The sequence below is a fragment of the Sander lucioperca genome, chromosome 13, assembly GCF_008315115.2.
Source record: "Sander lucioperca isolate FBNREF2018 chromosome 13, SLUC_FBN_1.2, whole genome shotgun sequence".
Lineage (NCBI taxonomy): Eukaryota > Metazoa > Chordata > Actinopteri > Perciformes > Percidae > Sander > Sander lucioperca.
Genome location: NC_050185.1, coordinates 30,781,199 through 30,796,535, shown reverse-complemented (window position 1 = coordinate 30,796,535; position 15,337 = coordinate 30,781,199). Strand labels below are relative to the sequence as shown.

The following is a 15,337-nucleotide window of genomic DNA, read 5'->3' as shown; positions in this document are numbered from 1 at the left end:
GTAAGGGAAATAGTAAATTGAACGTATTTTCAAGTATCAATTAACTGCACATGGATTTTCATAGATTACAGAACTTAATTTAGCTCAGTTAGTACCTGCAAAAAAAAACAAAAACATTTTACATCTAAGAAATAATGTTTTGGAAATGGTCAGCAGTAATGTAAAGTATGCATATGTGCATGTAGTAGATGGGCTAAAAACACAATATGGGCCTTTTTTAAGAATATTATGTTGGAGGTTAAAACACGAATGTGTATAGAGCACTGATATTAACCTATGGATAGCACATGATGGAGTGGGTTTGCGCTTGAATAGGCATAAAATTGCCCCTGCAAGGGCAATCAATGAGCTCAAATCAATATGATGGAAGAAATCCAATGCAGTTTAGCAGGGCAAACGCAGCCTGTTAAAAAAAAATAAGAATTATAGTTGATCCAACAATGATGATTCAGGGAGTCAAAGAAGCAACACAGGGACTATGTGATTAATGCAAATTAGGGACATCAGTGGGTGTGTTGGGGGATTCTGTCTACATCTCCACTACATGTCTTGTTCTCTAAAGGTTAAGTGGCTGCTTTTGCCAGCTAATTCGGCCATATGCTCATCTGTGCATTTGACACTGGCACGCCATACGCTCACATTGCAAATTATGCCTCTTGAATATGCAGCCAATTAAAAAGGACATTGCTCACCAGCTCAGTCTACTTGGTGTAAAGTTGTTGCATGGAAATAAATCTTGTGATAGCGCAGACGAATCTACGATGTGCTTGTTTTAAAGGTTGCATTGCAGTGGCTTATATTCTCTAGTCACGCTCACTTGTGCAGCCTACCGTCTTTTGCATAACTTGTTTCATAAGCACTCTACTGGCAGGCACACTCTGTCATGTACGGTCCGTGTCATTTCTGCTTTTGGTAGGGCTTATTACAGTACAGGCCGTTCCCTAATCTCACTGCGGTTGCAAAACTACACAAGCCATCTCTCCCCGACTTTTTTTTTTCTGTCATCTAAGAATTGGCTTCCTGTTTTCATTGTGTTCTCTTCTCTCTCTGGAGGTGTTGTAACCCAGGAGGATGTGCCAAGAACAAACCAAGGTCTGGTCGGGAGAGATCGCTCTGTGCTTGCACTGGGAACAGACGCTCACACCCACACACATGCACGCCTAGTTTGCACACACACAATATGACAATATCCAGATGTTAACTGTGTGTGTGTGTGTGTGTGTGTGTGTGTGTGTGTGTGTGTGTGTGTGTGTGTGTGTGTGTGTGTGTGTGTGTGTGTGTGTGTGTGTGTGTGTGTGTGTGTGTGTGTGTGTGTGTGTGTGTGCGTGCGTGCGTGCGTGCGTGCGTGCATCTCTTTGATGTGTGATGTGTATGGCATGTACAGTGCTCATTGCCAAGCCATAAAAAGTCATTTGCCTGGGCCTGATCTGATGTGCCCTTCAACAGCACCCTGTATGTGTGCATGCCAGGCTCCTGTCTCTCCTTTTATTGTCGTACAAGGTACACGTTCGTAAAATATAGGAACAGTGAACATGGCAATCCAGACCATAGCCCAAGGGCTATATACAAGCAGAGAGTGTGGTGCAACAAAAGTGGAAGAGTACTCAACAATAACTTTATTACTTTGAGTCAATAGCAGGAATGCATCAGTCTTGCATATTAAGCTGATGCAATTTGTGCACAAACTAAATAAATTAATTTGGGTCTACAGTATATGTTAACATAAAAGTGTTCACTTTTAAATATTTCTTTGCTTGCAGAATAGTAGAGCTGGAGAACAATGTACTTGTGCATACTTAGTGAGTGTGTCACACAAACTGAATGATGCACTCTATGATTATTACTGTTAGACATTTTTTGGCAAATTAGCCTACATCAAGCATGTATGGGCAAGAAGATGACACCTCCTGCCACTATTTGCATATTTATATTATATTTGGAGCAGAATCTGACCAGTCTGAAGGCGGATCATTTGACTCATCAAATTATAAAGATGTTGTAGGCTAAATTATATATTAAAATACACCCATTAATCAATCAAATAATGAAAAAGATTAAATCTAAATTCTGAAAAGTTGAAGGGGATCAAATAATGAACGCATAAGCCGATACTAGCAGGTAACACAGTATCTGACTGCAAAACATGAGCAATTTTTGAAAAGTAAAGTTGTCAGTGCTCTCTGATGGACAAACTATGGCTTTTGCATTTCTGTACTGACATGTCTTGTTACTTATCAGCCGACGTTTATGCAACATATCTGCAATAAACTCATTTTATTATGTATTTATTGGTTATCAGTGTTAAAGATTCACTCCTGATTTTGTTGTAGCTACTGTATCTAAAGGTCCCCAAATCCAGACACTTTGTCCTAGTTCACTATTTGTCTTTGTTGTTTCAAGTGTTTTATGGTTGCATTTTTTAACCTAAACTAGACAGTTCCAAGGGATTTTTTTTTAATTAAATTTATCTTCTCTTCACCTTAACTTTAAGATGCCTCATTTTCTCTCCATTTCATACAACTTTTCCAAATGTGGTACATGTGTGTGATTGTTAATAAGTGTCCTCGCTCTTTTCTTTTGTTGTTGTGCAGCTGGTGAGAAGGCCATAGTTTGTGACCAGTGTGGTGCCCAGTTCCAGACAGAGGAATCCCTGGAGGCTCATCGGCAGATCCACACCGGTATGAACACACACACAGCCAGACATATCATCGTGACACCAGAGACATAAACAAAAAGATATGAGCTCCCCTGCTACATCTACATGTTTGCATTGGTTGAATTTTTAGAGACGTTCCATTTTGTGGGAAAGGCATATTTTGGAAAAGACAGATAGCATTGAAAAAGTTCAAGGAAGTACTGTAATGAGATGAAATTCAAAGAGATCACATTGAACCATTAGGTCCCTTTCACACTCCCAATCTGGCTCATTAAGCCCTCTCTGGCTAACTGGAGTCATGGATAGACAGACAGATAGATCCCATCATCTTGGATTAGTCCCACTCGCCCTAAATCAAGACAGACCCAACAGTAATCAACAAACCCGGGAAAACTTGGCAGGTCGATGTTGTTTATCAGTGCTCAGCTATGAAGATGGGAAGATGAGGACGATCTAGGTGCCAAGATGTAAATAGGAAGAAGTAAATCCCCCTTCAGCAGATGTGTGATGGCCCAGAACAGTTTCACTGCTGGAGATGAACTCTTTAATTTGGGGGGAAAGGATTGTCTCAGATTTTCACCACTTTGTTACCAAGATGGTGTGCTTGGGCCATTCTGTTTGTGTGTTTGTGAGTCCTTTGGTTTCACTTAGTTGCATTTATACTTCTCTGTGGACCAGCTTTTGACTGTAGATCCAATATTTTGGAAAATGACTCCAGATTAAAAATAAATAGACCCCGTTACGAGCTGCCTCTCAGTTGCATACTACGCGCTGCCATACTACTAATGATAGGACGGCGATAGATAATATTGCCCCGTAATGTAACATGCTAAAGATATGGAGGAGCTATTAGCAGCTGTAAACAGGTCATAGAATTACCACATTTAAAAGGGACCAGTCTTCCTCTGAAACTGCTTGTGTCTTCAGCAAACATTGTTGTGGTCTATTACATTTTACAATACCATGAGCACAAGTGGAAATTCTGTTTTAAGGGTGGTGCTAGAGGAAAGGCCACAGGATCTGCAAGTTCAATAGGATACATCCTCTGGTGAGCATGAATGTCCACAGCAAGTTTAATAGCAAGGTGGCCATTAGTTAGTGATATTTTGCATACACAGTTTAGGACACTGGAGGAAAGTCTATGTCCAAAATGCAAACAGTTCATCCTCTGGAGAGCATGACTGTTGTTGATCATGTTTATGGCTCATCTGCCCAGCAGATTTTGGCCTAAAAGGGGCATCAGAGGAAAGGTCAGGGAGTCACCCACCAACCGAACCAATGCACATTCAAGCCCGAAACCGATCCCCAAAATAGCCACACATGATCATTATCATCATCTTGTGTTTTGTCCTTCATCTGAAGCCGTGACCCTTAGGCTCCCAGTAGCAGCTCCCATTGCGTGGCTCCACTTCTTTTCCTTTGCATTCACACACTTGACATTTGAGAGGGGAAGGCGGGGCGGTGTATATGGGGGTTACTCCTGAGGGGCAGGCCCTCTGCCAATCAGCTCCATGGCTGTAAAGAAGGGTTAAATGAGGCTAATGATCCAGCAGCCATAACAGCGGAAAGGAGCACTCTAAATATAGGCATTCCAGTCTGAAACCAATGTTAGGGTTTGGGGAGGGGGGGATTGGCGCTGCAGCCAGGGCCAGACGTGTCTTCCTGCCAGCCAACCGGCGCAGCAGCAGCAGTAATAGTATAGTAATCATCCATGTGTTGAAGCCCTCTGAGGATCAGAGTCTAAAAAATTGACTCTGTTAAAATATGAAAGGGCCGTTTCACTGCACCATATGATTCTCAGTTTCAGTGTATCCATCTCAGTGCACTTTAAGCTACTGTACACTTACAGTATATTATGACATCTCTGGGCCTGGATTTGAGCACTTAACATTGTACCCCCACCCACCCACTGTGAAAGCATGGCTCTTATTTTCAATATTGCACTCAGTGATTGCTGTCACTACTGTGACTCTCAAAATCAATAGTGAGCTGAACGTTGACAGCATTTAGCTGGTTGGTCTGTTTCCAGCAGGGGAGTGACTGATGAGAGCAGAGTGAGAGAGGTAAACAAACAACTCCCTTTCTGTCTCTTACTTTTAACTTAATAGGAACTGGTTGAAATTTGCTTTGATGGAGTACGTCGTCAGAATATGAAGTGGAACATGCACCATCTAAAGTGCTGTTCTGGTTTGACTGTAGGAGTCTATTTTGTATCCTTTCAGTTAATTTCCCACCTGATGGGCCAATCTCTCCAGCTATTTATTTCATAATTTATTTCAAATACATCAAAGTCCAACAGGTCCACAAGGAATATGAAAATCTAAGTTAATGAATAGATTCATGCTCTCCAGAAGCTGAACTATTTGATTTCGTACACGCTATTCCTCTGGCGCTATGATTTTTTCAGACTACATTTCATGGTCCTAAGGGGACCAACCATTTAGATTTTAATGACCTACTGGACTTTCCTCTATGTAGTACCTTTACATCCTAGCATAATTTACTTTTTGAATCCCTTAAGCTCTAAGAAAAGCTAAATTGTTACAGATGTTCATTCGGTCCAACACTTTTTACCAATGGGTTTTGATAAATAAGGCATCCTCTCAGGACTGCTAGCTGGGTTTTAGACTTTTATTCTATTTTTATTTATATATGGCTTTCATCATATGTCAAGACAATGCAAATAATGATATCTCAGCAGAATATACAGGGTCAGACAAAACATAAGAAAATCCATCCGATACAAAAGCAGCTCCACTGGACAGTACTGTGTTAAATCTGTTTGAGCTAGAAAGCTTAACAAACAGGGATTTATTTATACAGAAATGTCTGTGTGTACAGTACCCAAGATGCAAAACATCAGAGAGGGCGGTGGTGGGAGCATGGGGTTACTGTTGGCCATCAAAGCCAGATTTGATCTCTGCCTGCCTCTTGGCAGCCCTTCAGCCCTTGGCTAATGTTCTCTGATGACAATATTTGGCCTCTGAATCTGTGTTTCTTGCTGCTTTGAATGGGAACTATTGTGGCGTATACTCTGTTGTCCTGATCAGCTGCACTCTGACTTAACCTCTGCCTCTTTCTCAGTTTGTCTGTCCGCTCTTGCTTTTTAAAAGAGCTGCCCTTGGTATATCACACACCTATGTTGCTCAACAGCCTTCATACTGTAGGTGGGACATACTGTATAGTGGGTGGTTATCCAAAACCATGGGATAGTTTGGAGGTCATTGTGGCATTACTGAAGCTGTCGTCATTCCTAACGGACAAGCTCTTTTGCCCGGAGGGGGGGGCAGCAACACATCATGTGGCTGTTTTTACCCAATGAACTCGTGCAAATACACATGCACAAACACCCACTGCAAACTATCCCCTTCTTTGGCAGTGCACACACATACAAATCAATCCAGGAATGCCTGTGTTCAGGAGCCGAAGTCACTTGTGAGTTGCATTACATCTACTGACGGCTAATTTTTGTCACATATTTTCCCAAATTGGATGGCATCGCATCAGAGTCTCTCAATTTCTCTAAACTGGGACTTGCCTCAGGGCTTTTGCAAGCAAAGAACACAGTCTGTCTGGCTTTCATGGACCTCTCATCCTTAAAGAAAAAAAGAACTGCTGTCGTTTAAAGTTGTCGCCCATTTACTACTGTCTCTCTGGCTACAGCCACACTCCTACTTTTTATTTTAAAACGGAAATGGTTTCTGTCCTTATAAAGTGTTTTAGATATGTTACAGAACTAATCTCAAATTGCTCGAATAATAGCTTGCCTCTTGTGCGTGTAGGCAATAGTAGCATTGTAAAATGGAGAATTTAACTGTACAACAGCATCAACGACAAGGTCGGAATCGGCGATGGGTATCTGCATCATTGCTTCCAAATGTCTCAGTTTACGGGGCTCGAAAACGGCGGAGTAGTGTGGATGCTAGGTGTAAACGTAGCAAAAGTTGTCTATTTTAAAACAAACAAGTAGTAGTGTGGATGTAGCCTCTTATGTCCTCCAATTGCTATGCAATGTATGCGTAAGACTTGGACTCTGTTTTAAGGCCTAGCTTTTCACTGTTGGCAGCCTTCCAGGCAAACACAGTATGTAAAGCTACATGCTTATAGGGAGGATTTCTTGGTGGATACTTCCATTTCATCATGCAGATGACTGGCGGGAAGCAGAGCAGGATGTAATGTGAATACTGATACGCGGCCACTCCAAACTGCATTTTTATTTTTATAATACTGTCTAAATGGAGAAGAAAAAACTAATATCTGTTATTCTGATACAGCAGATAAGATCATCATATTAATAGTAGCCCTGATTCAGAACTGTTGTACTAAGTGTCATGGCCTGGATGGTAATCATAATTTTTCCGGCATTCATCAAATTTGTTACAGGACCAATGTTGAAAACACCCCTACTGCATATGAGGAGATGTGATTTCACTTAATGTATTTCCAGTCTGCAGCCTAAATGTCCTCAAAAGATTTTCTGTTCAAAATGCAAAATGACATACCTGACATGTAGGAGCAGCCGTGCCCTCCTCATCCTCTGGGATCATATGCAGGCACACGGGTCAGGCTTTTATCTAAAGCAGGGTTTTTTTTCAATGTCGACATGGGCGTCAGAAGTAGCTGCTGAATTTTGTAACGTTGACTTTCAATTTATGGGGCAGAAAAAGAGGATTTTATCTATTAATGAGACAATAAAGTGCTTTAACACATAATGTGAACTCCGCCTTTGACAGGAACAGTAACATTTAAGTAGCTAGTTATTGTTTAATATGGACAGTCATTGTATTCATAATTCATTCATTGCATTCTCTATTATAAATCTTGGGACATTTGGTGCTGTACACTGTGAAATTTCCTCTTTGTAATATCAGCTGCAGACTGTTTCCAACGGCGTTTAAATGTGAATTTTGTCCCACACCATAATGTCATATTGGGAAAACAGTCGTGCTCATTTTAACACGGCCACCTCCAACGTGTCATTTTCAGTTTGCATTTCCAGTAAAACCTCTACCCGTCGGGCTGTAGGCTAGAAGACACTGAGAGAGCTCTGAGCTGCAGTTTTGTTTTTTCCTCATTCTGCCTTTATATCTAAACTTCTGCCAGCTATCTTCATCTCTTTTTTTCTCATTAGATTGTGTTGGTCCCAGCCATAAGTTATAGCCCTTATATTTTATTGGTAAAGCCCACTACACTCACATTCCACTTGATTAAACTGTAGCTTGGTGCAGAAAAGCAAAAGGTCAGAATATGTTTACAGAGAAAGTGGCTCACAAACACAAAAAGTTAGCAATAAATTGAAGTTAAATTACTTTCTTTTGCTTTGTTTTTTAGTCTCTGTGGATTTAAAAAAAAATGCAATACAAGTGATTTATGCATTTTGCAGGATCTGCAGGCTCTATAACTGCCAATCTGAACCGTATATTCACAAGTGCACACTTTGTAATTTCCACTGAAATCTGCACATTCATCCGTCAAACTAAGGCCACATTTAGTACAAGCAGTTGCCTGTTATTCAACATGAGCTGTAGAGTAGCAGTAGGATCGACAGGGACTATATCTCCCATATGACCTGTGTAGAAATGAGTTCGGAAGAATTTGTTGTCCGACTGTTAGTGTTCCTGTTTATACATGAATCATCTCTATGTACACACACACACACACACACACACACACACATAGCAATGCCAGAGTAAATCCGCATATAATAGGAGGGGGAGGCTGCTCTCACTCTTTTCTCTTTCTTTCTTTCTCTCTTTATCTCGCTCCGTCCTTTTTTAAAGTCTTGTAATACAGGGAAAATATGCAAACCATGGAGTGGCAATAGTGGGTTTAGCCAGTGGGAACACAGCGTGATTCCAGCAGGCCTCCGCCGCAGAGTAAACACTTTCTTTTCTCAAGCCAGAAATAGTTTGGCTGGAGAGAGAGCGGCAGAAAAAGAGGGAGGATAGAAGGACAGAGAGAAAAAGTGAAAGTGAAAGAGAGGGGGGTGAAAAGGAGTACATCAAGGTTATGAGAGTCAGATAATACAAATAAGCTCTTTTTAGTCACATTATTTCTTTTCTTCCTCGTATTTTTCTTCCTTGTAAATTGTTCGCTGGTGGGTTTGCAATCAGTCAGCCCAAATACAAACAGACACACAAAACACACACACACACACACACACACACACAGTCCAGTCATGTCACTCAAGCAAATTAGGCCAATGGCAGAGCTACACAGGGGTCACGTCAAAAGTGCCGATTGTCTCAATCACATTAGTCCAGCACTGGCATCTGTTTAGCATTTAGTTAATTGTGATGTTATTAAGTTGTCAGTGAGCATTAGGGTGGCGATAAGCAAGGCAAATATTCTTCCAGCACAGGCAGGCTGTGCTACACACGTGTTGCTGATACACACACACACACACACGCATGCACGCACACACACACACACACACACACGCGCAAGTGTGAATGGGATTCCACTCAACCTGCTGCTCTAAATGCATTAAAATATCACCATTAAGGTAAAATAACTGTGTTTTAGAGGCATTCAAGCTCAGTGCAACTCGTCGCTAAATGCCAGATGTTCATTAGCATTATAACTTTTGATCACAAAATGTTAGCATGTTGAGCTTCATGGCGGTGTCATCTGGTGAGTCAAAACGCTGATTAGCACCAGGCTTGTCGCCGTTTCCCCATCCCACTCATAATTAAGCAAGCTGTCCACGGTCAAAGGCAGATTATTCACCTGTGTCTGTCTGTCTGTCTGTCTGTGTGTCTCTGTGTCTCTGTGCCTGTGCCAGGCTGGACAGAGAACATTCTGGCATTCTGGGTCACATCGGGCACCTTGCCAAGCCAACACTGAGACGTACAGAGTAGGGCTGCATGATATGAGGAAAATATCTTATTGCGATTATTTTTGACTGATTTTGCAATTGCGATATGATTCACGATATTGAAGAGAATGATCATCTTTGTATCATTATTCTCATTTTCATTGAAAAAAATGTAAATAAAAAAATGACTATATTGTGATTTTTGCGTCCTTAGGATAGGATTTGTAGGCTGGGAGGTCTCTGCAGCACCACAATACTTAATTCAGAATGCTTTGACACATATTGTATTTTACCTTTAACAAATATTGCGCCCCCCCTTCCGTCGGACAATCACAGCATTATATGATGAGAAAAAAATCTTTAAGACAGCAAAACCAGAAGGCGGTTTCTATCCAGAATATCTATTCAATGTTGAAATGTTTGTAAGATGAGCATTTCAAACCCCACAAATCCTTTACCTCTGTCTCTGTGAACAAATACCTCTTTCTTTCCTTCTCCCTCTGTCTCCCCCTCCTTGACACTCACTCACCTTCCAAAATAAGAGTACAAGTGGCCAGAGACACTATCGGTGGCTAAATTAAATCAAGCGGCACTAGCTAGACTACAGTCACTTCTCTTGCTACTAACCTCCTCCCTCTCCCTCAGCAAACAAATTTTTTCCCCAGATAAGATCTAAATGAGTTTTTCCAGGCAGAGAAAGATCCTGCATTTGGCTGATGGATACTGTGCACGGCTTCGGTGTGACCAAACACCCTGTAGAAATCATCTGCCGCGGCCATAAGTGTTATGCACAGCGGCCAATGTGAATAGGGGCATGTGTGGTTTGTGTGTAAATGAGATAAAATGTGTGAATGAGAGTTGGCACTGCTACGTTCCCCCGCACCCAGCTTCATTCATTGAGAAATACCCAACTGGGCCTCTGCACTGCAGAGCCTCAGTGCCGAGGCTTAGTGTCATGGTGGGCACAGTCGCATTGATGCATCGCCACAGGAAACCATGGGACAACAGCATGTCAGGGAGGGAGGTAGTATTCTTATAAGGGGGAAATAGGTGGGTGGGATCCAGTAGCAAATTGGGATGTCCATAGTGGTGCAACAGTCTTGCTGCGGGAGAATCCCCACATGGATGGATCATTGGAAACCAGGGACAGCAGCCACACATCCAGAGAGACCAATAAAATGATGTGGTATGGGCAGTGGGAGCGTGGGGGTGGGGGCGGATTATAGACTCCCAGAGGGCTCTGCGATTCACGGGCCATAAAATGGAAGTCAGCAGGACACACTGCAAATCTGGCCAGCCAATATCCACCATCCCTTTCCTCCCTGTTTCGACCCTGAGGATGTGTCTCAGCCGTACATCACAATGCCGCCCCGGCGAGCACGTCCCGTTGTCGGACAATCTCAAATCCTTGGATGCCGCTATTCTCCCCCGTTACATTTGCATGTCAGCTGCTGTGGCTTTGTTCAAGATCTGCTTGGTTAAAAAAAAAAAAAAAAGAGAGAGAGAAAAAAAGGGAAGATAGATAAGGAAAGAGACAGAACGGTGGAAATCTACGATGGCTTTTGCCATCCTGGGAATAAAAAAAAGCCAGCTTTTGTCAGGAGGTTCCCTACTTTCAGATATCCCATCACATTTTAACCTTGGTCAGGCGAGGACTTTGAATATAAAAGGATTTGCCCAAGAGAGTGAAAGAGAGAAAGAGAGAAAGAGATGTGGAACACTGGCCCCACGTCAACAATAGCCAGGGTTCTTTTGTCCATGGTGTTATTTGAAGTAAATCTCCCTCTGTAATTAGATTGGAGCTGTTTGTGGACATCTTAGGAGAGCGCGTCGGTGTTAAAACAGCAACGCGCGAGGGCCCTTTTAATTTACAGTGCAAATACCTTTCGATTAGCGTGGCGAGGGAGGAGGGGGAGTAGGGACTGAGGAGGAGGGACAATAGAGGAGCCTTTCAATCCTTTTCTTTTTGTTGTTGTTGTTTGAGAGCGGGAAGAAGTTCGAGCAGCTCTCCTGTGTTCCTTAATTGTGAAGCAAGGAGATTAGTACGAGTGCTTCCAACCTTTCACCCCAAACAAAGAAGCCATCAGATCCAGTTGCCTAGTGACACAAGGTTTCAGTCCGGCAAATTTAGCCACTGCCTACACCACTCCAGCACCTCGTGGAACATCTTAAGAGAAGGAATGAAATCTCCGGCCTTTGATCGTTGTGCAACCCTACGCAAACCATTTCTGTCCCTGTCCGTCTGACAGCACCCGTAATGGCACCGAGCAGCCACAATAATGAAAATGGCCGTTCATCCTCACTCCAAGTCTGTCTCTCAGACTCATATAAAAGTTAATGTACCCGTGACAATGACATTCAGAAGACCGTTTAGCATTGAACAAATGCTGCATTTCTTGGTGGCAAGAGCAGCCAGGCACACAGAAATGTCCTTTTACACTCAATCAAAGGGCACTTAGCAGTGTCATATTGATTATAGGAGCTTAACCCTCGTCAATCTTTAATGGGTCATTTTGGCAGCCTTCCCGTAGATGGCTTCAATGGATAGAACTGTCTCAACAGGAAGAAAGGGTTTGAAGTCAGTGCTGGTCACTTTTAACATGACAGCCATACATATATGCTCATCAGAGGGAGACAGCCGGGTGATTTGTGCGCGTGTGTGTCTTGAAGCAGGAGAAAATTATTAAGACAAAACAAGCACAGATCCTGGACTATCCCAATTATGAAAATGACATGTAGACCTAATTAATTATCGTTCCATTAGAATGTGATTTCGGCTCCCAGTTGATGAGCTGACTTCATCTCTCTATAAAGGAAATGAACTACTTACCAGCCACACTAAGAAAACAGCTTAGATCACTTTACACACACCAACAAAGAGGCTTCAATATAATGTTAGAATTCTAGGTTGTGTGTTGTCCAGTGCTTTTAAACTTTCCACAGCAGCCCATATGTATGGACTAATAGATGCTACATTACAGTTAGAGTTAAATGGAAATTTCCACGCTGGTGGACCTTAATTGTAACTTGTGTTTTGTTCCAGTGGTTTATTTCAGGAAAACCAGGCGAGAAACATGGATGCTTGCCAGATTTTCTTTTCCCAGTGGAACATCTTGTTCTTTATACATGGTACTAAGCCCAGCTTTACTTTACTAGATTTACAGTATGTTAAACTTACACCTGAAAGGCCAGTATTTTTGCATGCTAATTTATTACAAATATCATGGGCTTTACATTACTGCTTACCCTTTCCAAATCATGCTTCAGTGTTCAGTATTGTTTCAAAATGATCTTTAGGAGTCGTGTGTAACTCAGAAAGTCAACCCTGACGTGCTTAACATGCTATCCCCTTTTAAATCCAGCTGTAGTGTTTTCACAGACGTTTTAACGACACACGTTGCTGACACAATGAGATATTATTCCTGAATGTTCTTAAACATAACCCCCGTATTGCTCAGTGAAGAAGAGTGATGACGTTTCTTGGCTGTGGAGGAATGAAGTCTCTCACCTCAAATGGCCCGGCTGAATTTGGCTCTTGAAGAGCTGCTGTACGTTTAAGACAGGGAGGAGTAAAACAGAGAGCAGTCATTGAGTTGAGTTTGTCTTGGAGGTGGCCTGCTAGGGCAATCCTCCGAAAAGAAACTCAAGTGGGACCCATTACACCCCACCGAGGGCAGACTCTTATCAGTTAATAGCAGGTTTTCCCCTGAGAGCAGATTGTTTTGATAGATGGCACCTGGTCAAGGCCTTTGCAAAAACACTAGTGTATGCAAGATAAGCTCTGCGAGGGAATAAACAAGCATCCTATGAATTTGTACATGGAATGATGGCGTAAAAGTACACGTGTGTCTGATGTTTTCTGACTGAGTCACTGAACTTTCTTATTTCTCTTCGTGGTTCATTATTTGCTCGGAGTAACGGTGAGTCATGTGCATGTTTGCTCAGGTGTGGAGTCATTCAGCAGTTCACCTGATTAGACAGCATTCTTTGCTACAAATGACACATTTTATTTGCTCTGTTTCGAGAGACTACTGTGACCTAGAATGCTTTAATCTTAGTTGCTGTTGACTTCAGCATCCAGTGTTGTACATTACTCTGCTTTTTATCTTAGTTTTTAGTCCCATATTACAGATAGAATGACCTTTGCAGTGCTATTAGAGCCATTCCTGCTTGTAGCTGCCATAAACAGATTGGATAATGAGTTAATGTGCTTCATATTGTCTGAAAGCTGCTGCCATGAAACAATGTTTTTTCCAGTAACAAGGGAACATTCAGGTTCAGCTGTTAAAGATGTCATTTCCAACTCAGCTTACTGATGTAACAAAACACAAGTGGCTGCAAAACTGGCACTTAGACACATGAACAGGCTATTTAAATATCAAAGTCAATCTAATTACAGTAGCAGAGAGAGAGAGAGTTAAAAAAAAAAAAAAGTACGTACTGCATGATGTGTTAGTAGCCAGCGCGATCATCTTCTGGTTCAACAAGATCCATGACTCTTATCTAGCTGAAAAGCCTTTGTTTACATCAGTGCGTTTACATGCAGTTTAAAAAACCTGCATATAAAACAAAGTTATCAGTCATCTGGCGAGAACACTGTGCTCTCCTACGCTGTGACAAGAGCGTGTAAATGAAACATTAAGTTGTTATATTTTACTAATTTAGTGGCCGTTTGGTGTAATTTTGACACAGGTCAACCAGAAGAAAAAGCCAGTTGTGCGTTGGCAGAGCGCCACCTACTGTACCGGAGGTAGAGTTACTCTGTCATTCTTCCCATTCTTCCCCGCTCATGTATACTGGGAGAACTGGCATAACCCGGAAATTCACTAACCGGGTTCCCCGTGTTACTGCTGTGCATGTAACCACACTGATTGTGACTAAAAGATTGCTGTAGGACCAGAAAACCTGAATCCCAATTTAGATTTTTAAATTACTGTTGTGAAATCAGTATATGCTCTATGAAGTGTGTTAGTTTTGCTATCATTTCTTCTTAACGGCATAATGAGAATCTTGGTTGAACCACGTAATGAAAAGAAGGGGGACAGAAGCTGTGTGTTAGTCATGCATATTTAAGGTTGAAATGCAATGTTTTGTAAAAGCAGAGGCTTATTTAGGAGCATTAAAAGCACCTGATCCTGTGGCCAGGTTAGCTCAGTTGGTAGAGCAGGCGCACATATATAGAGGTTTACTCCTCGATGCAGCGGCCGCGGGTTCGACTCCAACCTGCGGCCCTTTGCTGCATGTCATTTCCCCCTCTCTCTCCCCTTTCATGTGTTCATCTGTCCTGTGAAAATAAAGGCCTAAAAATGCCCCAAAAAATAATCTTTTTAAAAAAAAAAGCACCTGCTCCTTCCCATGCAGTGAGTCACTGATCACTGTGCACCTTCCCTTGTTGTCTTTGCTGCCCTTCGTTGCTGCTATCCCAACTCTAATATGTTAATATTCTCTTGGAAATAACCTTAGCATTTAATTCTGTATTTATTCACAAGCAAATATGCCAAAAAGTCTCTGTAGTGTCAGCAACACATGCATAAGTCAGTGGCCAGCTATTCACTGTACACTGACCTTGACCAACTTTTACAGCTAAGCAAGCAATACCAAATTTTGATGCATACCAAAAAAACTTGACATGATATTACTTCATGATATTTATTTACATTTTTTTTGCTAGTGGAAATCAGGCTCCACATACGTTTATGTTACTGTAGTAGAAAACGATAGTCACATACATATACAGTCTGACTTACACACACATGCAAAAATATAATACATATACATAAATGATACAATCCAAAAAATCCTTTAGGGTATAGACCTCAATGTGAATTAAAAGGAGGCTACAGTATTACCGTATATTTAAACTT

The 15,337-nt window shown here is 41.8% G+C and overlaps 1 protein-coding gene across 3 annotated transcripts in view; it reads left to right on the top strand.

Moving 5' to 3' along the window:
• zbtb16a (zinc finger and BTB domain containing 16a) overlaps positions 1–15,337 on the top strand; it is a 159,369-nt gene that overhangs the window by 92,787 nt on the left and 51,245 nt on the right. For all 3 annotated transcript variants that reach the window (XM_035991069.1, XM_031308209.2, XM_031308210.2), the window contains exon 4: positions 2,592–2,678. In XM_035991069.1, the coding sequence (XP_035846962.1) occupies positions 2,592–2,678 (87 nt within the window). The remainder of the gene's footprint in view (positions 1–2,591; positions 2,679–15,337) is intronic.